Source organism: Muntiacus reevesi, chromosome 12, assembly GCF_963930625.1.
Source record: "Muntiacus reevesi chromosome 12, mMunRee1.1, whole genome shotgun sequence".
Lineage (NCBI taxonomy): Eukaryota > Metazoa > Chordata > Mammalia > Artiodactyla > Cervidae > Muntiacus > Muntiacus reevesi.
In genome coordinates, this window is record NC_089260.1 from 8,176,462 (window position 1) to 8,201,368 (window position 24,907).

General features: G+C 37.0%; 2 protein-coding genes, 1 long non-coding RNA gene and 1 other non-coding gene across 4 annotated transcripts in view; 3 read left to right on the forward strand and 1 right to left on the reverse strand.

Annotated features, from left to right (window-relative positions):
- Positions 1 to 238: 238 nt before the first annotated feature.
- LOC136144872 (uncharacterized) lies at positions 239 to 742 on the reverse strand. The gene is made up of 2 exons (XR_010658651.1): positions 647 to 742; positions 239 to 539 (listed from the first exon to the last, which is right to left on the reverse strand). It is a non-coding gene; the product is annotated as an uncharacterized lncRNA (long non-coding RNA).
- A 276-nt stretch (positions 743 to 1,018) lies between these two features.
- On the forward strand, positions 1,019 to 17,488 carry OTUD6B (OTU deubiquitinase 6B). Its single transcript, XM_065902501.1, has 7 exons — positions 1,019 to 1,115; positions 1,743 to 1,894; positions 3,959 to 4,039; positions 9,523 to 9,835; positions 11,340 to 11,401; positions 14,054 to 14,160; positions 14,844 to 17,488. The coding sequence occupies exons 1-7, from the start codon at positions 1,034 to 1,036 to the stop codon at positions 14,926 to 14,928; spliced, it is 882 nt and encodes a 293-aa protein (XP_065758573.1). The 5' UTR covers positions 1,019 to 1,033; the 3' UTR covers positions 14,929 to 17,488.
- A 4,134-nt stretch (positions 17,489 to 21,622) lies between these two features.
- Positions 21,623 to 21,694, forward strand: TRNAC-GCA (transfer RNA cysteine (anticodon GCA)). The gene has a single exon. It is a non-coding gene; the product is annotated as a tRNA-Cys (tRNA).
- A 2,651-nt stretch (positions 21,695 to 24,345) lies between these two features.
- The window catches only part of LRRC69 (leucine rich repeat containing 69), a 75,723-nt gene continuing 75,161 nt past the window's right edge, over positions 24,346 to 24,907 (forward strand). The window contains exon 1 of the mRNA XM_065902502.1: positions 24,346 to 24,528. Coding sequence (XP_065758574.1) covers positions 24,346 to 24,528 — 183 coding nt within the window. The remainder of the gene's footprint in view (positions 24,529 to 24,907) is intronic.

Here is a 24,907-nt window from a genome sequence, read left to right on the forward strand (position 1 = left end):
CCAATTTAAAAATACTAGCAGGATATATCTAGGTACTGCTTTCTTTTTACTAAAACTTAATGGTACCCAGGAAGCCTTTTCTACTTGTAGATCTAGTTTCTTCTTTAACTCTGAACATTTTTCTTCAGTTATTCCTTAATTACAGTTTCAGCTTCATTTGCTTTGTCCAGTTTCAGGTATTCCTATTATGCGTAGATTTTACCACAGGCCATCGAGGTCCTTCTTCTCTTTACTTGAATTCTTTTTCTGTTTTTTTTTTTTTTTTTTTTCTGCATGCTGTGAAAATTTCTCGTTTTGCGTTCACTTCAGTAATTCGATTTTGTGCCCCATCAGACTTGAACATTTCTGTTCTCTCAGCTCCCTCACACTTTTCAAGTGCTCCGACAACAGCACTTTTTATCATTAAGCATAGGTCTTTAAGCTCTGGTGCGATATGATACTTAATCCTTGCTATCTCTTCTGTTTTCACCGCTATATTCGTTTCAAGAGGCGACATTTTCTCAATTAGCTGTTTTCCTTCGGACCTGCAGTATCAGGACCTTGAAAATAAGAAAAAGAATTTAATTCCCTACTGTTTGACTGAATAAACACAAGGATTCCCAATGACAGTATTCAAGGTTTTGTTGAAATGTTTTTTCTTTCTTACCTTTTGAACAACCTTTCTGAGCAATGGGACCAAAAGAGAAAAATGTTCCGATTAACGAACAAAACAAACGTCCAAAACGGTTCCCCCTACGTCATCTCTGCACGCCTCAAGTAAGGGCCAATAGACTAGCGCTCACACGCAAACTTCAGCCGACGGAGCCACACCCACAACCGGCCGACGCGCTCCTCCCCGCCACCCCGCCCCATCAGCGCGGGTCAAAGGAGTGCGCACGCGCAGCCCTTTGACTTCCGATCCGGTACCGCCTTAAGGCGGGGCTGGATGCCAGTCGCGGCCAATGGCGCGCGGGGTGAAGGTTGAAAGGTGGAAGGTGGTGCTAGGCCGTGGCGCTGATTCTCCTCAGCGCGTGTGCTGGGCTCCCTACCTGTCATGGAGGCAGTCTTGACTGAGGAGCTTGATGAAGAGGAGCAGCTGGTGAGACGGCATCGCAAAGAGAAGAAGGAGCTGCAAGGTGACGGGGTAGTGGGAACCCAGGAGTTGCCAGGACCCAGGGAAGGGAGCGTGGCGGGTCGGTTCTGGGGAACGTTGAGGGACTTCTGAATCCTAGGCTTCTTCAGGGTTGCCAGTGACCTGCATCTCCAAGCCCCCTCAATCCCCTCGACTTTCAAAAGCTTCCTCTTTTCGGATGCGCCGCGTTCCCCCATCCTGCGAGACCCCCGAGGTGCGGTTTTTGAAAACCCTTGGAAGCTGCCGTCTTGGACCCAGGCCCCCCTTTGCTGTTCCTGCCCTAGTTGACCGACACTTGGCCCTAACGGGTGCGTTTTGAAATATCTCACCTCAGTTTTAAGGACTCGGAAAGGATAGTTGAAAGATTTAAACATTTAAGTCTCTTTCAACCCCCCACCCCCCTTTTCCTCATCCCACACCAAACTCACGGTTATGTTGTTATTTTTTTGAGAGAGGGTCTCAGCTTCATCTGGACTCTTCTCTGTAGCTGTCTGTTTTGTAATTTCTCTTTTTGCTTTCATCATTACTTTCTTCCTATACCCTTTCCTTCTTACCATCTTCTTATTGCTATTATTTCTTATTTCCTCTTAATCCCTGGGTTTTTGACGTAATGATTTTGGTGGCTTTTCAGCCAAAATACAGAGTATGAAGAATGCTGTTCCCAGGAATGACAAAAAGAGGAGGAAGCAACTTACAGAAGATGTTGCTAAGTTAGAAGCAGAAATGGAACAGAAACATAGAGAGGAGCTGGATCAGTTGAAGCTGACTTCTAAAGAGAGTAAAGTATGTGAAAGTAATGTTTCTCCTTGTCTACAACATCGGAAAGCAGTTGTCCACTTCTGTTACACAGTGAACTATATAAAATCGTAAAACTGGAGGGAAAGAGAGAGCTTAGTCATGCTCAGGTGTCACTTTTCATTGTTGTTTTTCTGATCCGATTTACATGGTAGTGTGTTTTTTAAGGAAGGTCAGCAAAGAAAGTCTAATGCCCCAGAGATGAACAGATTGATAAAATGGGCTAGAGGAAGCTTTACCAAAAGAAAGTGGAAGACCAGTTTTTAGTGTCAGAATTGCTATTAAATAGGATTTGAACCTGGGCACATTTACTCGATCTTCTCGAGCATTAATTTCTTCACATATATGATACAAATGCTACTGTTTAAGCATAAGATTTTTCTAAGAAATAGAATAAATGTGAAAGCATTTTTTAAGTTATGGAAATGCTTTATGAGCAAGTTGTATTAAATAGAAATTTACTGATGTTTCGTGGGTGAATTGGAGCATGTTAACTGTCATCAGTTTAGCTAATATTTATTTGATCATTGTAGTTGCACACGATGTATTGTATGCCACATACTTAGTTTAACGTATTTTTCGTTTTCTCAAATAATTCTCACAATAACTAGTCAGTGTTACCTCTGAAGTGTAGATAATCCCATTTTTAAAATGGGAAACAGACTCAGAGAGATTAAAAACTTTACTCTAAATTTATAACAACCATTGAGTACCAAAGCCTGAATTCAAAATTAGAGCTGTCTTACTCCAAAAGGTGAATACTGAATTCTGTTATAATTTGTATCTAGAGTGATAGTTTATTTCATGGATTTTAGATGTCAAAGACCATAGACTCCCTAACCTCACTCTCTTTTTTGATAGTTAGAAAGTTCTTATGTCTATGCAAGATTTTATCTACCATAAATAAATTTTATTTTATTTGGTTTATTTTTGGTCTGCTGTTGACAGAGAAAATAGCTTGTTTATACTAATTTATAGGTATTAAACATAGTTTTATTTTCTAGTCTCTCAGGCCCTTCAATTGTGAGATTTCTTTCCTAGGTTTTCAGGGTCGAAGTTGTTTCTACATATTGTCCAACTGTTAAAATACAAACTCTTCTCATACTTTGAGCTATTATCTTTTAAAATTTTAACTGAAACTTGTTTTCTTCCAGAATGTCACCTGAATTCGTTGTCATTTTCTTTCTCTTTTCTCCCCTGGTTGTTTCTTTGTATCTTGCCTGTTGTCAGTGTGGCAGTTTGTAAATTTTAGCACATTCCTCTGAAAAAATATAAGAATCCTATTTCGCTAAAGTTGATAACCACTCTTTGAAGTCTTAATCTTATTTTGTCATTTTGATTATTTGGGCCAAAGCCTTAGAGACTGCTGACTCTTGTTATCATAGGCTTTGATATATTTCATGTATGTGTCACCTAAAAACTAGCTTAATATATAGTTGTGGTAATAAAGTACTAGCTGTTAATCCTGATAGTAAATAAGTCTAACATCTTTTTTCTTCAGCAAACACGTAACAGTCATTTGATGATTAAAACTGGTTGTAATGTCTTAATGATAACTATAAATTAGCAAATTTCTGCTAGGGTCAAAAAGCAGTGCTCATCAGGTTCTGGCTAATTATGATGGAGGAAGGCCTTTGCCCCCACTTTTGAGGTTATGAAAGTACTATAAACTGAGCCAACACAGGATCTTATGTATTCTATAAAGTAAAACATTTAGAGACGGGAAGGGTGGCGGGCTGAATGAATTGGCACTTGTAGGAAGTATTCAGAGGAATGGAGTAGGCATTCTGAGAAGGAAGGAAACCATACAGACATGAACTTTATCTTTGTAGAGCTGTAAGGAAAGTTCTTGGGAACCTGATTCTCCCTAAAATATAGAGAAAGTAGATACAAACATGTCATTTAGTATTGTATCTAGTGCTGTTATTCAGATTTGAATTGTGGAATGACATGTAATATGTGACTTGCAATAGTAATTTAATAATCTGATACTTTGAATAATAACTTAAAGGTATTTTTCCTTAACTTGATAATGTTTTTTGTTTCCTTTAGATAGATTCAGTTGCTGTTAATATTTCAAACTTGGTTCTTGAGAATCAGCCACTTCGGATATCAAAAGCACAAAAGAGACGGGTATGGAAGTCGCCTAGTATTTGTTAGTGCTATGTGCGTAATTCTGTCTTAGGTGTTGTATTGGAAGGGAATACAAAAAAAAAATAATGGGAGTTCCCTTGCCAAAGGACCTAAACTAACATTTATTAGGCTTTAGATTATATGAAATCTCATTTAGTCTTGACAGTAATCCTGTGAAGTAGGATTTCTTGTCCTTATTTTATAGATAAGAAAATAGGCCTGTGTCCAGTCTGCAGTTCTCATAGGAAGGTGGATCTAGGAAAGGCGGTTTGCAAAGGATATTCTTTACAAATACATTATTCCAGACTTAATTTAGAATCTGTAAAAGTGTGAGCCCAGGTGATTCTGATGTACAGCTTTGGTTAAAAACTATGGTATTAAGTGGTAAAAGGGGAATTTGAACCTAGAAGTTAAGATATATAGGTACACAAAATTAACAGGATTATGTAGTTATATATGTATTGGTTAGTTGTGATGAAAATTTAGAGAAGGAGAAATTCACTGTGCTAAGTGTTAAATAGTTGGTATTTTAAGAAAATGTAGTTATTTAATTAGGCTATTTGGAGTGAGACAACTTGCACAAAAACAAATGTGAGAATGAAATTTTGCATCAAAGAGCTATAAGGAAACTAATTTATTGGATGTAATAAGTTTATGACATCAAAATTATGGGAATGTGATTAGATAGGAAAGGGCTTTTCACTTTGAAAAAGAACAATAAGTTTAAATCCAGTCTTTTTATTCTCAAATATTGTTTTATTAACATGATGTTTTCTACGATTTAAGTATTTTTAAATTAGCTTGTATCTTATAATTTAGCAGTAAATATAATTTTTTTGTATTTTTTAATTTTTATATATTTTTTTCGTAAATGTAATTTAGTATGTACATTGAGTAAAGCATGGAATTGGTGTCAGGTGGAGATTTTAATCCCACTGTGGTGGCTTTGGATAAGATTCTCAACCTTTTTAAATCTTAGTTTCACATGTATGAAATGACAGTGGAAGTGTTAGTTGCTCAGCCGTGTCTGACCCCTTGGACTCTTTGCGACCCCTTGGCCTGTAGCCCGCCAGACTTCTCTGTCCATGGAATTCTAAAGGCAAGAATTCCAGAGTGGGTTGACATTCCTTTCTCTAGGGGATCTTCCTGACCCAAGAACTGAACCCGGGTCTCCAGCATTGCAGGCAGATTCTTTACCATCTGAGCCACCAAGGAAGCCCATGTATAGAATAGGGGAAAAGAGCACTTACTTCACAGAGTTATTGTGAATGTTAAATAATTTACTGTTTCCAAACCCCTAATACAAGGCCTAAAGAACTGCTAGGTCAACAAATGATACTACTGTTCACTGTGTTTAAGTACTGCATGGTACACCGCTTAAGAAATTCAACCTAAGACAATTTGTTTGAAAGTTGCTTAAGTTGCAAATTGTCAAGCATTTCTTATACTAATGTAAAATTTTATTCTTGAGTAATTATTATAATTGTGAACTTCATAGACTCATGAAATTTAGGTTTTATGGTATCTTAGAGGTTATCTAGTTCACCAGCTCTCTACTCACGATATGTGTTCTTTCTGTTATAGTCTTATAATTGTCATCTATTTTCTATAGGTCAGAAGTGAAGGGCAGAAATTTTGCATAACAAAATATTTGTTGGAATTGACTCTGCTTAGTGTATAGTAGTATATAGTGTATACCTTAGAGTGTGTGTGCTCATGGTTGTGTCCAGCTCTTTGCAACACCATGGACTGTAGTCCGCCAGGCTTCTCTGGGATTTCCCAGGCAAGAATACTGGAATGGGTTGCCATTTCCTTCTCCAGGGGATCTTCCTGATCCAGGTATTGAACTGGTGTTTCTTGAGTCTGCTGCACTGGCAAGTGGATTCTTTACCACTAGTGTCACTTGGGAAGCCCGTGTATTTTAGAGTGAAGTTGCTCAGTCGTGTCCGACTCTTTGCAGTCGCATGGACTGTAGCCTGCAAGGCTCCTCTGTCCATGGGATTTTCCAGGCAAAAACACTGGAGTGGGTTGCCATTTCCTTCTCCAGGGAATTTTCCCCTCCCAGGGATCGAACCCAGGTCTCCTGCATTGCAGACAGACGCTTTACTGTCTGAACCACCAGGGAAGCCCCTATATCTTAGAGTAACAACTATTTAATTCTGCAACTATTTAATTCTAGAAAAGGACACAACTCCTCTGTCTGTCAAAACTTGTTCACTCTACCTTGTCCCTTAGGCAACAGAACAAACTTACCTTTCTTAAACATTTTGTTACTTTTCTCCTAAAATATTCCATAGCTGAAATCATACTTTTTCCAGCTATACTGTCAAAAAATATATGTTTTTATAGTCAGTAGATTGGCAACACTTCTCTGCCAAGTCAACACTTGGCAGAGAAAACACCCTTGTAAGTAATGCCCAAAGTTTCTTGTTGCTTTGTTATGTTAACAGGATTTTGGAACAGAAAACACTGTGAGTTTATAGTATTTAAGAAAATGGGACCTAAACACAAGGGTAGATAATTGGGTCTTAGACTTATCTTGAACCACTTCCCACCCCGCCTCCCACCCCTGCTGGCCCAGAGGCACCAAGGAATGAAAAGTCAGTTGTTAACTAATGATGTTTGTCTTTGGGAGAGATACAACTCTCTGGTAGAAAAACATGACAAAACTTTATGAAGTTTCATTACTGGAATATTTTAGAGCAGATCCCATATTTTTAATCTAGAAAAGCATAGGAAGTTTTTTATTTATTTCAGAGAGCTTCAGGGAAAACTCACTGGTATGGTAGAAACAGCCTGAAGTAGAACTTAGAACTGGGTTCCAAAAATGTGAAATTCGAGAGCTGGAATGGGATCTCTTTCAGTTTCTTTATATAATAAATGAGAAAGCTGAGACTCCAGTTGTCTCAATGGCATGGTAAAAGTTTGCAACTCCTGCACCAGTTCCCAGCTCTTAGGATTTATCTTCAGACTTGTTTTTGCTGTTGCTATACCAAAATGACTCTAGTTTTACTGGCAGTGTATTTTTGAGTTGTTGTGCTATTGTGCTGTTTTCATCTTACGTACATTTTCATTAGAGTTTATTGATGCCATTCTATCTCCAGGACTAGGGTTGTAAAATGGAAATTGCTCATGCCATTGGAAAACTGCGTGGTTGGGAAAACAATCCGATGTGTTTTCTACCTAGTGTCCTGGAAAGGAAATACAAGTGCTTTGTAATATTGAAGCAGAGCATGAGGGAAAAAAAAATGAAATTCTTGGATGAGTATTTTAGAGGTTTAAATTAAGGTTGTACAGATAGTGTAAAGTCCCAGTTTTCCAGTAGTTCTTGACATCATTAACTTCAGCTCCCATCTGCTCCAACTTTTATTCTGATTCAGGTGCCTGGATAGAAGGAGCTCTCTGTCCTTGGTCCCTGCTCTGCTTCTAACCAACTGTATGGCCTTTGGAAATCTTTCTTCGTGCTATTTCCTCAGAAGAGGAAAATGAGGGGTTTTGGATTAGATGATATTCAAGGTGCTTATTCTTCTCTCCCCTCTGAAAAATGTTTTCTGTAGTCTTTTAAAAAGTAATAGTGCCATCTTGTGTTTTAAGGTTTTATGCCACTGTGATGCAGAGTTGTAGATAAGCAGTGAAATAAATTGTATCGTGTTACTTTTGGCATGGTTTGAGTTGGAAAGAAAAAACTTAAATTGGTTTATGTTTATTAAGATAATACTGCTTTTGATTCAGGTAACTTAGAAAGCACTAGCTTTATCTGACATGGCACATAACAGGAACATAGTAGAAGCAGGTGGCATTAAGTGAAATTGAAATTTGCCTTTCCATTCATATTTTCTGCTCTTAAGAAAAGGTTAGAGCTGGGGATATAAAAATTTTTACCTGTATCTTCTTTTTCTTAATTTATCCAAATCCTTCACTGTAATTTGTTACCAGTACATCAAGATTTGTAGAATGTAGTTTAACTTTTTATTCTCTTAAATTGAAAATACTTGCTCTCAGCATACAAATAGAACATACCATGGACAACTAGAGAGACATTTACACACACAGGGAGGCACATGTGCTGCGTGCTCAGTCGTGTCTGAGGCTTTGTGACCCCATGGACTGTAGCCTGCCAGGCTTCTCTGTTTATGAAATTTTCCAGGCAAGGATACTGGAATGGGTTGCCATTTCCTCTTTCAGAGGATCTTCCCGACCCAGGGATCGAACCCCATCTCCTGCATTGACATTTTACCATTGAGCCACTTGGGAGGATACTGTAGTACCTAAAAGGTACCATGGAGATTTGAAAACATGTTCACACACACACACATGCAGGCTCACACACAAAACAAAACTTATTTTGTAATCTTCCCATCTAGAGAAAAGCCCAATTTTATGTATATCCTTCTAGTGCTTTTTGAACTGTGTATGCATAGACTTTCATATTATGAATTATGCACCATCTTTTTTGCCTCCCACCTCATCTCTTGATCCTCTCTCTGGTACTCTAGCTATATGAACTGTGTTCAGCCACGAATGAGACATACAGTGCTTTCTGTCTTTTCATCCTTGTTATTCCAAGTGTCAGGAAGTTTCTCTTTTCCCTAGCCTTCCCACTCTACTTCCTATCCATCCTTCATGTCATAAATCTCATTGCCTTCTCCCCATCCCATCTTTGCATATGTTGGCATGGGAAGATTTCTTAGAAAATTTGAATAAAAGGAAAGCAAGTTGAAGAATGTAACGTATGATAGCACTTTTGCTAAAATACTGTTTTCTATAGATTTTCTGTGAGTACATCTGTATTAAAATGCATAGGAAAAAAATCTAGAAGGATACATATCAGATCTCTTGAGCAGGCACTGAGAGATTGGCAGTGGTCCTTAAGGGGGACTTTACATTATCTGTAATAGTTTTTTTTAATAAAGAAGAATGTTTTTATCTGTTACTAAAGCTAAATGTGTATGTGTGTTTGTATGTGCACATTTTTTTTTTTTTTTTTAATACTGGATAAATAGAGCTCCTTTACCCTTCTAAAGACCTAAGCAAATTAATGCCTTGCTCATGAACTGGTCATTTAGCACATTAAGACCTCACTGGTGGGGTGATAAGTTATAAAGCTTGGACTTAAGTATGGTAATGATGTTACTTTAAGGCCTAGGACAACTCAATCTAACATAGCCTTTGAAATCAGTAAGTCAAGTTTTTAGACACTTGGCATGTTGTTTTCAAACACACTTCACAGAAAAGTTTGAGAGCCTTGTTTTGTTCCAAGACAGAGCTTGGTGCTCGGTACACACAGATGAGAAATATTGGTTGTCTTTAGAAGAGTTCACAGTATAGAAAATTCTTCAGGTGATGAGATCATCTATCTGATAGTGCTTGTGGGAGAAGGGAGAAAAATGTTTTTGAGAATCTTATGTTTTTGTCCCCATGATAAATGTAAACAAGTCCTAATTATTAGGAATTAACTTTCCTACATTTTACCCTCTGCATAGGACAAAAAGGCTGCATTGGAAAAGGAGCGGGAAGAAAGGATAGCTGAAGCTGAAATTGAAAACTTAACCGGAGCTAGACATGTAGAAAGTGAAAAACTTGCTCAAATATTGGCAGCCAGACAGTTGGAAATTAAACAGATTCCATCTGATGGCCACTGTATGTATAGAGCCATTGAAGATCAGCTAAAAGAGCAGAACGGCGTTCTGACTGTGGCTGCCTTAAGATGTCAGACTGCTAACTATATGCAGAGTCATGTGGAAGACTTTCTGCCATTTCTAACAAATCCTAATACCGGAGAAATGTATACTCCAGGTAATTTATTTTTTTCTGTTGTCTTGTTGTTGTTGTAGCTGTGATGGTTATTAAGTAAAGTGATCTCTGGAACTGAGAATGAAAAAAAAAAAAGGAAAGCCTGAATAGTGCTATGGGAGGAAAAAAATCTCAACATTTAGGCAAGATTATTTTCTATGACTTTAGTAGATGATAGCACATTTTGGTTTATCAAGATCTTTTAAGTACTTAACCACTTTGTAGTCGAAAATATTAATCTTAAGATAAAAATAGGAATAGGGTTCGTATTAGTAGTTTAAAAAGTGTGTTAAAAAGTTCATATTTCACAAAGTTAAACTTTGCCTAGTCTCTGCAAGTATCGGGCCTGAAGACGATCAGTAGAGAATGGCTAGGAAAACTATAAGGCATAATATTCAGGCAGAATTTGACTTTGCAAAACCTGCCTTATCATTCTGTATAATAACTTTGATAGTTGGGAAGGTAAAAAAAAATGCACAACTTGTAAATAAAGGAGGAAACAAGTGAAAATCTGAAAAAGTTTCTGAAAGCAAAAGGGGAGTAAGGGAGAAAGTTAGTTCTTGAGATAAGAGGGCAGATGTGGCAACATGCACATATGGTCAGGGTGGATTGAAGAGGGGAAAGTTAGGGTTGACTTTTGTTTAATGAAGTTCCCAGCTGTGCTAGTTGTAGGGCAGGGGAGAGGAGGTGATAACCTCAGTTTGGTGAATCAGAGAAAAAGACTAAAATGTAATTATCCCGTCCTTTATGTTTATTGAAGGCTGCAGTGTGCTGAGCTACTGTTCTCATCACTGGGGATATGAGACCGTGAATAAGACAGGCATACAGGACGTATTTTCTCCTAGATGCCCATAATTTTTTTCCTCTTCCTCTAAACAGGAAGGGTGTTAGTATTTTACCTGACTTTAACTTTCTGTGTAACATCAGTGGGTATGCTCAAGATATGCCACTATAAACTTTGCAGTTAGGTCTTTTATCTCCTCTCAAGACTGATACAGGAAGACCATTCTTTGGCTAGAACTGATACAAATAAACATTTCCAAAATATGTAGGCACTATTTGAGTCACTGGGAAAGGAGTTTCAACTCATTTGTACTTTAATTCTCTTCTCACATTTCTTATAGGGTTTTATAGTGAAGCCCATTTTATAGAGGATGCATCTTTTAATCTTTTAGCATATTCTTTCAGATGCAGATTTGGATTTTACAGTGTGAATGTGGTGGCAATTTTGGGGTCAGTGCTTGGATCAAGAGAGGTAGGCTTATAATTTAGTTGAGATTGCTAGACCTGAGGTTGAGGGAAAGAAGCAGAGATGAATTGCTTTGCTCTTGGATGGAAAGTTGGAGTGAGTTAAGTTTGGATTTGGGAAATGGATTAAATTCTGGAAAATATAAGTGGAGAAGGAGGAAGTTCATAACTTGGGCAGTTTCATCAGGCATTGTGGGAGTTATTAAAGGGATCTAATATGAGTTCTAAAAAGTGCTGTATTCTGATCTGTTTCCTACAGAAGAGTTTGGAAAGTACTGTGATGATATTGTAAACACAGCTGCATGGGGGGGTCAACTTGAGGTAAGTTTGTTATTCATCGTGAAATTATTTCTAAATCCCTTCTGTAGTTTTCAGACATATTTTTCAGATGATCCAAATTTTTCTTTGACAGTTCCTTTTCCTTATATCTTTGCTATTTCTCTACTGATAAAACATTGATATAGGGAGTTAATATTCTTAGGCCTTTAATTAAATTATGTGCTTTAGGGAACTGAAGCAATATTTAATTTTAAATAGCCCAGTGTTTGATTTGTGAGTTGGTGAAGCTAGTGTTGTGTCTGCATATTTCCATTTGTGATCTTCCTACAGGCAATATATTTGAGTTTATGGACTTATGAAAGTGAAGATTTTCTCAAATACAGTAAAATTTTACCCAAGTGGCTCAACTGATGCAAATCACATTGGAAAATGTCAGAAATAGAAAACAATATTTTAATGTGAGATTACAGGTCAAATCCTACCATAACACATCTATTACAATTGTGTCTTGAGTTCCTAGTTGATACTGACTGATTTGAAAGCAGTATTTAAGGCATTAAAACTTACTTGCAAGAAAATATGTTTAGTCATTTTTAGGAAGTTAATCATGATTTTTTTTTAAAACTCTAGTTATTTATCTTACTGTTATCTTGTTTCATTAAAGGAAAATAAAACACGAGTGTCCAGGTGGTGATGCGGTAGCCTGGGGTGTTAGGAGTCAGGGAGTAACAGGGGGAGTCTGGGTGCTGGTGCCTCCTGCTTCTCGGTTTTCTGACTTTGGGGAAGTCAGCCAACCTCCTGAGCTCGTTTCTTGATTATTGAATGAGGATAGTAAAACCCCATGTGTACGTGTTAGTCCACTTGTATATATTAAATAAGGCAAAGGCTATATGCATTGAAGTTTGGAGCTAAAGTGCTACATGGGTGAATCTAGCAGTGTTATTAATATTACTGCATAGTGATGATTAGCCGTCTCAAATAGTTTGTGGCTCTGCGTATTTCACTTCAAGAATTAAGTTTGAAGATATGACATGATTGCTTCATCAAAGTGTTTTTCTTAGCAGTGCTATATTTGTACCTCTTCTCAGCCACCAGAGGGAACTTGTTTTATATGCCTTAATGATTTATATGCCTCTCCTGGGTCTTTGAAACTTGGGAAGGTTAGCTTTGTGACTACATTCAGTTCAGTTCAGTTCAGTTGCTCAGTTGTGTCCGTCTCTTTGCGACCCCATGAATCGCAGCACTCCAGGCCTCCCTGTCCATCACCAACTCCTGGAGTTTACTCAAACCCATGTCCATCAGGTTGGTGATGCCATCCAACCATCTCATCCTCTGTCGTCCCCTTCTCCTCCTGTCCCCAATCCCTCCCAGCATCAGGGTCTTTTCCAACAAGTCACCTCTTCCAGTGAGGTGGTCAAAGTATTGGAGTTTCAGCTTTAGCATCAGTCCTTCCAGTGAGCACCCAGGACTGATCTCCTTTAGGATGGACTGGTTGGATCTCCTTGCAGTCCAAGGGATGTTCAAGAGTCTTCTCCAACACCACAAAGCATCAATTCTTCGGCACTCAGCTTTCTTCACAGTCCAACTCTCACATCCATACATGACCACTGGAAAAACCATGGCCTTGACTAGACGGACCTTTGTTGGCAAAGTAATGTCTCTGCTTTTTAATATGCTATCTAGGTTGGTCATAACTTTTCTTCCAAGGAGTAAGCGTCTTTTAATTTCATGGCTGCAATCACCATCTGCAGTGATTTTGGAGCCCCCAAAATAAAGTCTGACACTGTTTCCACTGTTTCCCTATCTGTTTCCCATGAAGTGATGGGACCAGATGCCATGATCTTAGTTTTCTGAATGTTGAGCTTCAAGCCAACTTTTTCATCTCCTCTTTCACTTTCATCAAGAGGCTTTTTAGTTCCTCTTCACTTTCTGCCATAAGGGTGGTGTCATCTGCATGTCTGAGTTTACTGATATTTCTCCTGGCAATCTTGATTCCAGCTTGTGCTTCCTCCAGCCCAGCGTTTCTCATGATGTACTCTGCATAAAAGTTAAATAAGCAGGGTGACAATATATAGCCCTGACGTACTCCTTTTCCTATTTGGAACCAGTCTGTTCCATGTCCTGTTCTGACTGTTGCTTCCTGGCCTGTATACAGGTTTCTCAAGAGGTTGGTCAGGTGGTCTGGTATTCCCATCTCTTTCAGAATTTTCCACAGTTTATTGTGATCCACACAGTTGGAGGCTTTTGTGTAGTATTAGGAGTAATTAAAGATGCTTGAACTTTTAATAAGAATCTCAAATCAATGTGAGTTCTAGGGACATAAGTGACTCTTTTTAAATTGAGAAAAACCTTTAAACATCTTTTGAAGGACATTTTCTCTTAAATCATTTGTGAATTCATTTGAAATAAGAGTTGCTGTTTTCACAATGGAGTAAATTTAAAGAGAAATTCTCTGTATGATTTCTGAAAACTTAGATAGGAGGCTAAGATTTCCAGAACTTGTTTTGCACCCTCCATTCCATGCCCTTTTACTGAACTCTTGGTGTGTATTAAGGAATAGAAGTAGATCCGTGCTCTGACTGGTTGCTCTGTTCATGCAGCAGCTCATCAGTTTATGATGTGAATAAGATTTACCCCTATTTCTCTTACAAATATATATATGTATATATATAGTTTCCATTTTGTCTTTTATAGCTAAGAGCCCTGTCTCACATTTTACGAACACCGATAGAGATAATACAGGCAGATTCTCCTCCTATAGTAGTTGGTGAAGAATATCCAGAAGATCCATTAATACTTGTGTAAGTACCTAGAAATTCCTACTGTTAATATTTTTCATAATTAAGACAAAAGGGATTATGAAAAATTTTAGTTATGTATGTTGATTAATCAAAACAAGTCTATTTTCAGCAACATTAATTATGCTTATTTCATATTAAAGGCAATTACAGAATTAGAAAGCATTGTCAAAATACATGGTTTAGATAATTGTTTAAACCTTTTGTGATTTATTGTTACCTATGAGTTAAGAACAAAGTCATTTCTAAAGGTTACAAAATTTTAGGATTATTTTTCATGTTTTTCTGGTTTGACAATAATGCTAAAAGTTTCAGCAAGTGTAAAAGCTGAAATACATTCATGCTGCCTTATTGTTTATTCTTTAGAGATTTTTTTCCTTTATATTGTAAAAGTATTTTAGATAATTGAGAGTTCTCTGAAACACAGCATGGAGAATTTGCCATCTCAGTCTTTTTTTTCACTCTAATGATTGTGTTTTACCAGACAAACTCAGCAGAATATTGAACCGTATTTTACTTGCTGGTGATGCTTTTTAAATGGTGTTAAAGTTTTAAGTAGTGAAGTCTATTGAATGATACCCCTGTGAAGTGATTAATTCAGAGTACTTGGTTTTAGATACATAAAACATGTATATACAGTGAAATACTTTTGTCTAAATTACTTATTTCTCCTTTTTTCATTTCAGTTATATGAGACATGCATATGGCTTAGGAGAACACTACAATTCTGTTACACGGTTGGTGAACACAGCTACTGAAAATTGCAGCTAGTCTATAAAATGTTTCTATTATGTCAGTGTGCTGATCTGAGTATTAATACCAAGTATTGGATTATTCTCAGTGTTTCTGAAAAAACACAACTACCTTAAATCAGTTTTATGGCAAAGCTACTAATAGGTTTTAAAAAAATGTGTCCGAGAGAAACTTTAACCAGTGTCCCCTTAATGGTGTTTTAAAAACACTTGTAAGTTCTTTGTGGAGAATATCATTTATAGACCAAGATGGTACCCTGATTGTTGATATTTTTATTAAATATAAGATTCTGAACATTCTATTCTGTGTTGAAGTTGTTGAAAAAAATTTTTTTTCTCCTTATTACTGAAAGCTTTCAGTAACCATATCAATGTAATTTTTCGTGAAGAAATGAATTGAGTCAGTCTCTTTGACATTGCAATAATGTAATGGTGATAGCAAATTTAATTAATGTTTATAAATAATTTGATTGCAGTAACATTCTGTTGATGGAATTAATGTTGTGACTTTTTTTAAAATTTATTTTTAATTAGGGGATAATTGGTTTACAACTGTTGTGTTGGTTTCTGCCGTATAACAACATGAATCAGCCCTGAGTATACATATATCCCTTCTCTCTGGAACCTCCCTCCCATCCCTCCCTACCCCACCCCTTTAGGTTGATGCTATGACATTTTTGTAACCCCATCAACGTGCAGCTAAGAAGGTTGCTTTAATAAAAATAAGTCTTTTATTTGTATATAACTTTAAAAGATGCAGCACATTATTGCTTTTCTAATTCATTGCTTATTCCTTGTTATTTCTCAACTTCAGAATGGTTGTTACATCATTTCTTGATTATCTTAACTATAAATTTTTATATTCTTTGTTGTGATTTCTCTATCACTACTCAGCTGCTTTGCTTTCCTTGTTCCCTTTTTCACTGAGAAATAGTTATTAGCTTCTGTTATTCTTTAACTTGTGCAAATTGAAGGAGTAGCAATGTAAGAGGGTCCAAGGCCAAATTGACTTCAAATTCTTCTTCTTTTCCAATTTGTCTTATAAGGTTTCTCTTTTTGCTTCATTCTCTAGGATTAGGGAAAGTCAGTTTTTTTTTTTTTTTATTCCCTCCCTCTTTTTTTTTTATTTATTTTTATTAGTTGGAGGCTAATTACAGGGAACGTCTTTGTTACTTATTATTTTATTAGCCTTATTAATTTCATCTTTCCTCAAATATTTGAAAATATTTGTTTCAAATATCTGGGAATTTTTATGTTATATATATATATATGGATAAAGCTGAAAGCCACTGTTGAGTCAAGACTGTATAATAAAATCAGTACAGTACTTTTCAGTTGAATGATCTGTCAAATTAGATTTTAGGTTATTTATAAAAATATTTTAAGAAGATAGTACACCCATATGTACAAATGTGTGTGATGATTTGTTATGTAAGGGATTTTATGATAATGAGACCTTTTTGGTTTGATCTGTTTTTCTCAGATAAGTAACTAGTAACATCAAGTGTATATAAAGTAACATCAAGTGTATATAAAGTTTGAATTTTTTCTCCATAAATGCAACTAATTTTTCTAAGTAAATACTGGGTTTTATGAGCTTCCCCAGTGGCTCAGTGGTAAAGAATCCACTTGCAATGCAGGAGATATGGAGACCTGTGTTTGATCCCTGGGTCAGAAGATCCCCTGTAATGGGAAATGGCAACCCACTCCAGTAATCTTGCCTGGAAAATTCCATGGACAGAGGAGCCTGGCGGGCTGTATAGTCTGTGGTGTCACAGAGTCAGACACGACTGAATAACTAAATAACAACAACCAGGTTTTATAACATAAAAAACAGGACATCAGTATTATGTATTCAGCAGGCGACAGTGTGGGGAACTATTGAGCAGATGAGTAGTGCATGAAGGTATTAACACTTGCAGATTAAGAACCATTCTGCCTGCTAATCAAAATATATTCTGAAGGCCGCTTGTTTTGTAATGCTGGATCTGGATTTTTTTTTGCAAGGGGGATGTGGTGGGTAATCAATCTGTTACTTTAAAATTAAAAGAGAAGCATTAAGCAATAAAATAAGATGCAGTGAAATCTAGTTATTGTAAATTCCCACTATATTTAAAGTATTGTAAAATAACTTATTGGCTATTTTTTTCTAGCAGAGTAAATAGAATTCTCTTGATTATAGGTATATTTTTTATTTTTAAATGGCCAATATGGTTATGGACAAGATTTGTATGTTTCAGCATCTGTTCTTTCATAAAACTTGAGATAAAAATTATTTTAGCTGTAATCTAAAGTCTGAAAAATGGCACATGTTAAGTTAAAAGCAGCATATACAAGTTTAGTTTGCTGTATGATGCTGATCTCTTAGGGAAATTTGATAAGCTTTCTTTTGTCCTGACTTAGAAAAGTATATGTCAGAGTTCTGAAATATGTCTAATTTACTTCAGTGTAATTTTATCTGCTTAAGTATGTTTATAACATATAGAGCAAATAAGGATGTGTAACTATAGTGAACAGTACAGTTTTGTTCATATTATCTAATGTTTGCTAAAAGAAAAAATAAAAGATGAATTAAATCAGCATTGTTCAAATTGTTATTCTTTAATACTTTTAGAATATAGAAGTAGAGAAAACTTTTTCAGAATTTTATTTAGTTTTTATTTTGTCCTCATATATAATTGAAAATAATAGAGATTCTAGTATTTATATATTATTTTGTTATTTTAAAATAATGAAGGGCAAATTAGAAGACTATCCAAAGCTCTTGGATGTTAAAGAAAAATGAATACACATGAGTAAGAAAATGAAGCAGTAAGAAGGAAATCCGTGCAAGTGACTGCTGGCACACACTTGTTAATACATTGTCTTGGAAGAAGTTGTTAGGAGCTAGCTGAGGCAATAGGTCACGGTGATTTTTGAAATTTAATTTGTAATTTCACACTGTTTTTACTTTTACTGAACAAATGAGCTTTTTTTCCTGTCTTGTGTATTTACATACATTGATTTTTCTAAGTCTTATTTGAAATATATCTTTCTCCATCTTGTGGGAAAGTAGAACTCACAGGATTCCTAATTCTTTCTTTAACGTAAGTTTCAGAAGCAGCAGTCCTTTATAGTACCCCACCCTGTTCCCTCCTACAAGGCCTTTGAACTAACACTGAAGTTGGGTCCAGCTTGCTTCACCTAGTTTATTGTCCTCCTGGTCTCAGCTTCAGTAGCTCCGACCTAGGTAAGCTACCCAGGCTTCTCCCATCTGGGTTAGGTTAGGCACCCCGGCTCATGCATGTTACTTTCTAGGAGCTGTACACTTACAATAGTTATTTACATTTAGTTGTTTATTATTGTTGCTGCTGCTAGGTCACTTCAGTCACATTGCTAGGCCTATCTATTATAAGGTGCTTTAAGGTTTGTTAATAGTTATAAGGTCAATTAAGTGGATAGGATATGACTTTTAGGAGTTTCATTAGTCTAATAGACTGTTAAGCATAAATGAGATAGTGACTTAGAATTCTTCTTGGTCACAGAAGGGTTGTCTTTTAATTTAATTACCCTTGGTGAATTCTTAAGTCTTCTGGTTAGTTGAAGAATGGAACCCAAGAGTTTCCTTTTTTAATACTTCTGATGGTGTGTTACAGTTAATTTACCTTCATGTGTCGATTAGGACAGTCTGATTTTAACAAACCTGAAAAATAATGACTTCTGAAATAAGTGTGGGTATGTGTGTCTGCTCAGTTGTGTCTGACTTTATGACCCCATGGACTGTAGCCCTCCAGGCCCCTCTGTTCATGGAATTTTCTAGGCAAGAATACTGGAGTGGGTTGCCATTTCCTCTTGGAAGGGATCATCCTGACCCAAGGGTTGCTGAAAATAAATATACAGACCCAAAACAAAAAAAAAAACTTTGTTAATATACTGACCAGGAAGACGTGTACGATTGTCTTTCAGTGTACTTGGGTGACTAGTGTGGCTTACTGAAACAAATTACTGCTTTTACACAAGGCTGCTGAATTTATTAATTTTTTTTTAACAGGAATGACTTTACAATCTTGCTCCTGATTTTTAAAAAAAATACCAAGCCCTGCCTTCTATAAGGACTAAGTCAGTTCACTTACATAGAGAATTAGCACACTGCTTGATATGTAACAAATGGTCAGCGAAAGTAGGTATTTTTTCTTTTGTGCAGTTTCACATAGATGTTTAAATAGAAATCTTCGGCTTTTGTTAACTCTCAAGTGTGCAAGCACTCCTCTTGGGACTCAGAGAGGTGCTGACGCCATGGAGCACTGAGGCACTTGGGGCATGGGAATGAACAAGATAGGTCACTTCTTTCATGAAGCCTGCAGCTTCTCCCACTTCTGGTGGACCTGTTGCTTGAGCACCTCTGAATTCTGGGGTAGGCACAGCACCAGACACAAATGCAACAGACCTACACAGATGGCTTCCCCAGCTTCTATAATTACCTAAGGTCAAACTATATGCTTCCTAGTTGGTCTTTTTCTCTGATTGAGCCCTGAAAAGAATTTGGTACTATATCAAAATGCTTAAACTATGTAATGAGCTTTGGAGACTGGGCTTCAGGTGTAAGTTAAAAAGGCCTTGAAGAGATTGTTAGCAGGAGCCTAATGTTGGTAAGGAATATGAGGAAAATATTAGTAGAATTTGGAAGAAAAGTAACTCCTTTTACATAGTAGAAGAAAGTTTAACAGTGATCCTAGTAAGCATTAACATGGAAAATAAGTATATCTCATCAGCTGAGTGATCTCCCTGAGGAGATTTCTAGAGAGTATTGAAGGTACTGTCTGGGTTCTTCTAGCTGTCTATACTAAATGATGGAGGAGAAAGACAAGCAAGAGGAAAAATTACTAATATAAATGAGCTGCAAACTTTGGGGTTTGAAAAGCAAAGCAAAACTTGCTCATTCTTAGCCAGTCCAGACAGTTCAGTTCAGTTCAGTTGCTCAGTCATGTCCGACTCTTAGCAGCCCCATGGACTGCATGCAGCACACCAGGCTTCCCTGTCCATCACCAACTCCGGAGCTTGCTCAGACTCATGTCCACTGAGTCGGGTAATGCCACCCAACCATCTCATCCTTGGTCGTCCCCTTCTCCTGCCTTCAATCTTTCCCAGCATCAGAGTCTTTTCAGTTGAGTCAGTTTTTTGCATCAGGTGGCCAAAGGTTTGGAGTTTTCAGCTTTAGCATCAGTCCTTGCAGTGAATATTCAGGACTGATTTGCTTTAGAATTGACTGGTTTGATCTTGCAGTCTAAGGGGCTGTCAAGATTCTTCTCCAACACCATAGTTCAGAAGCATCAATTTTTTGGTGCTCAGCTTTCTTTATAGTTCAACTCACATCCATACATGACTACTGGAAAAATCATGGGTTTGACTAGACGGACCTTTGTTGGCAAAGTAGTCTCTGCTTTTTAATATGCTGTCTAGGTTGGTCATAGCTTTTCTTCCAAGGAGCAAGCGTCTTTTAATTTCATGGCTGCTGCCATCATCTGCAGTGATTTTGGAGCCTGAGAAATAGTCTGTCACTGTTTCCATTGTTTCTCCATCTATTTGCCATGAAGTGATGGGACTGGATGCCATGATCTTAGTATTTTGAATGTTGAGTTTTAAGCCAACTTTTTCATTCTCTTTCACTTTCACCAAGAGGCTGTTTAGTTCTTCACTTTCAGCCATAAGGGTGGTGTCATCTGCATATCTGAGGTTATTGATATTTCTCCCCAAAATCATGATTCCAGCTTGTGCTTCAGACAGTAAATGATGGTAAAATTAAGGAGTGAGTTTCAGATAGAATCCGCCTGCAATGCAAGAGATCTGGATTTGATCCCTAGGTTGGGAAGATCCTCTGGAGAAGGGAATGGCAACCTGCTCCAGTATTCTTCCCTAGAGAATTCCATGGATAGAGGAGCCTGGTGGGCTACCGTCCATGGGGTTGCCAAGAGCCATATAGGATTGAGTAGCTAAGACTTTCACTTTCAGATAGAGAACAAATCAGGAAACTGTCAGGAAAATGAACTCCAAAGATGAAGCCAAGGGCATGACTATAAAACCCTTTGTTAGGACCTTAGGAAAATTAAAGACATTTCCTAATCAGCAGACTAGAGAGCTTCTAAAATTCTTAAAGCTACTGTCCCACAATAGTTTCACTTGGGAACCTATAATAGAGAAAGGCTATTATAAAGAGATTTGGGGTGTGGCTTTTGTCTGAAAGAGTGAATTATGAACTGTTTCAAGGCAAACTTAACAAAATTTTTTAAAGGAATTGACTATCAATTTGGGTCAAAAGTGACAGTACAAAATGAAGAGAGCTTTTATACATTGCTGGTAGGAATATAAACTGATGAAGCCACTTTGGGAAACAATCTGGCAGTTCCTGAAAGGGTACCATATGACCTCTCCTAGGTATACGCCCAAGAAAATTGTACATAGCACTATTTGTAGTAGCCAAAAAGCAGAAACAATCTAAATGTCCATCAACTGATAAGTGGATAAAGAAAATATAGTATAGCTATAGGATGGAGTATTTTTATTCAATAAAAAGGACTGAGGTACTGGTGGTACATGCTATAACTCTGGATGAACCTTGAAAGCATTACTATATGTGTGTTGAGTGAAACACACATATGTTCTCATCCGTATAAAATGTTTGGACTAGGCAAACATATAGAAAGGAGATTAGTGGTTACCTAGGGCTGGGGTGAGTCTTCCTGGTGGCTCAGTGGTAAAGAATCTGCCTGCAATGCAGGAGACCCGGGTTCAATCCCCGGGTCAGGAAGATCCCCTGGAGGAGGGCATGGCACCCACTCCAGCATTCTTGCCTGGAGAATCCCATGGACAGAGGAGCCTGGTGGGCTACAGTCTACAGGGTCGCAAAGAATCAGTAGGACATGACTGAAATGACTGAGCATGCCTGCACAGGCCTGGGGTAGATGGGAAGGATGCAAGGGTAAATGGGTCCTGCCTAGATGGTAAATTTTTGAATAAAATGTTTTAAGCTGTTAAGTTTCATGGTATTTTGTTACTCAGCAATAGATAACTGGAACAGGCAGTATTAATAGAACTGATTACATATTGGAAATAAGGAGAAATTAAAAATGTTTACCAGATTTTCTAGGTTAAGAAAATTTAATAATAATAAAAAAAAAGCAGTACTAGATTGTATTGGCCTGTTTACCCATTTAAAGCAGGAAAAAAATTACCCATTTAGACAGTGTCAGCTGGGGTCCTAGCCATACAGCATTACTTTATAGAGGAGATGAGTATCTATGAGACTTCTTTTTTTTAAACAAAGCTTTATAATTAGTTTGTTCAGATAGTAACATCACGATTGTTCTTAGGGAACTAAAATAGTATCAAAATAAAGACACTGAAAAATAGTTTTAGAAGGTTTGGAAGAGATATTTCAATAAGAGCAGTGATTACGTACCTAAAAAATGATCATTCTAGCAATTGGAACTCTATTAATCAGCACCTTTTGTTTTATTGTTAGGGTGATACTGATGTTCATTATAATACCCTGTATAAATTTAATGATTCTTCTTTGGGACTTTGGCACTTGCTTCATCATCATATTTCGAAAAGCTCCTGTCTCTGATAGAACCCTTGCAGTGAAACCTTCTCAGGTTACCCTAAAATTGCAAACTCCTTACCTGTTTTATTATTTTTTTTCCTTAACATCTAATGCCATCTAACATGCTAGGTGTACTTATTTGCTTGTTTTTTCTCCTCCTTCTAGAATGTAATTTCATTGAGAGATTTTTGTCATTTTAATTCACTCTCTATCCCCAGTGGAACAGTGTTGCACATAGTAGGTACTCCTAAATGTTTGTTGAATGAATAAGGGGAATTATAGAGGAAGATGGCACTGTGTCCTGAGTACTTTGAATGCAGAATGCATTTTATAGTGTTCATGTTTTTGGAAATGAGCCCTCCAGATGTGATACATATATGTAGCCCAGATGCCTCCAAGCCTTGTAACTGGCCCAAGTGGGGCTCTCATCAAATATCTCTGCCTTCATTTTCTTTTCCCTTACTCTTTTGCCTTTGTCTTAATCACTCATTTGGAAATTTTCAAAGATTATACAAAAAATAGTAAGAATAATGTAATGAACCCCTATTACCCATTACTGATCATCAGTAATTACCAATGTTTGGGCAATCTTATTTGATCTATTTTTTCCGCTCACTTTTCTGCCCCACTTATTAAAAAAAAATTCACCTGAAAATTCAGATGCATTTCTAAATGTTAGGTACATTTTAAGAAAATAGTACCACCATGTCATTGTTATACATAACAAAATTAGTAATTCCTGTCATCTGATACATTGTCCATGATCAAATTTTCTCAGTTGACTCTGAAATATTTTCATTCAAATCAGAATCCAAACAAGATTTACAGATTGCATTTGACTGTTGTTTTTCTTAAGTCTAGTTTTTTTTCATAACAGTTTCCCCTCTTTTTATTAATGACATAACTTGTTGGTTAAATATTGTATATCATTTGCCTTATAGAATTTCCCAGTTTCGAGATTTGGCTGACTGCTTCTTTGAGATTAATTTAGCTTTTTTTCTATTGCTTATATTTTCTGTAAATGGTATTTAGATACAGAAGCCTGATTAAACTCAGATTCAAGAATATTTAATATTGGTGCTGTGTAATTTTTATTGTATGGCACCATGATAGACCTGAAAACAATATATGATTGTCTTAATTTTAGTGATGGTAAGATTGATTAGTAGGTAATTAACCTGATTTCATACTTGAAAAGTTCCCTGTCAACCTCTCACCTAATGCATTTAGCATCCAATTATGATCTTTATATTTATATCCATTATTTCATTAGGTTTGCAAAAATGGTGATTTTCTACATCTATTTTTTTCTTCCTCATTTATTGGCTTCAATTTTTCTGTGAGTAAGAACTTTATTAGGTTACAGAAAAATATGATTTGTACTGGAAAAGCAGAATAAGTGCTTCATTTTTTTCCATTTATTATTTTTCAGTCTTACGAGTTGGTTCCCCAGCACGTTCCAATGTAATCAGTGGCTTTCTTTTATTTTTATGATACCATGAGCTCTAGATTTTAACTTATTTTGGTCCATTCATCATTCTTTCTGATTCTCAAAATTTCCCATTTTAGACTAATGGAAGTCCTGAGAAGTGGCTTGTATGTTCTTTTGATGTGATCTCCTTAGTCCTTGGTAACTTCCTGCTTCTGGTATAAGATATTCTGGGCTCATCTTGTACATCTCCTGCCCCAAACCTGGAATCAGTTACTTTCCTTCCCTACCTTTTACACAGGAAATTAGCCAGTGCTCCCGCCTTCAGCATGATAGATCTCAGAATGTTTTTGTTTCCATGACACACCAATTCTGCAATTAGAGATTCCAAAGATGGGTAGTAAGGAACCTGTTTCTCTTCCATACCCATGGCTGAAAGGTTGTTAATAAGAGCACTGAAGGGTGGTAAAAACACTAAAATCGTTAGCTTAAATGGAAAGAACATAACAAAGATGCCCTCAGCATTAGAAAAACTGCCTGGCCTGAAGACACTGTACCTTCAGAATAACCAAATTTCCAAAATGTGCCCAGAGATAAGCAACTTGACTCAGGTAAGAAACAGCATTATCTTTTTCAACTAAGGATGGAAGATAGGAAGAGAAAAAAAGAGTTAAGAGAAGAAGGCTTCAGTCACTGGAGACAGCTCCCTGGAGAATTAATGTGGATGGTCGCTGGAAAGGCATCAGGAGGCTTTCTCCTTTGTTGAATGACATATGGTAGGGGGAGATGTTTCAGTTTATTCATATGCTCTGTGGTCCACAGTTGGCGTCAGAGGGTTAGATCTCTGCAACACTCATTTTTCTGGAGGCTGTCATTTGGAGAGGGCTTGGGAGCCTGGATCTACTTGTCTACCTTGGGGCTCCATCTCAGAGTGGGTTTGAAGATCCCAGAGAGGCTGTACACCCTGGGGATTATCCTGAAGCTGTTGTG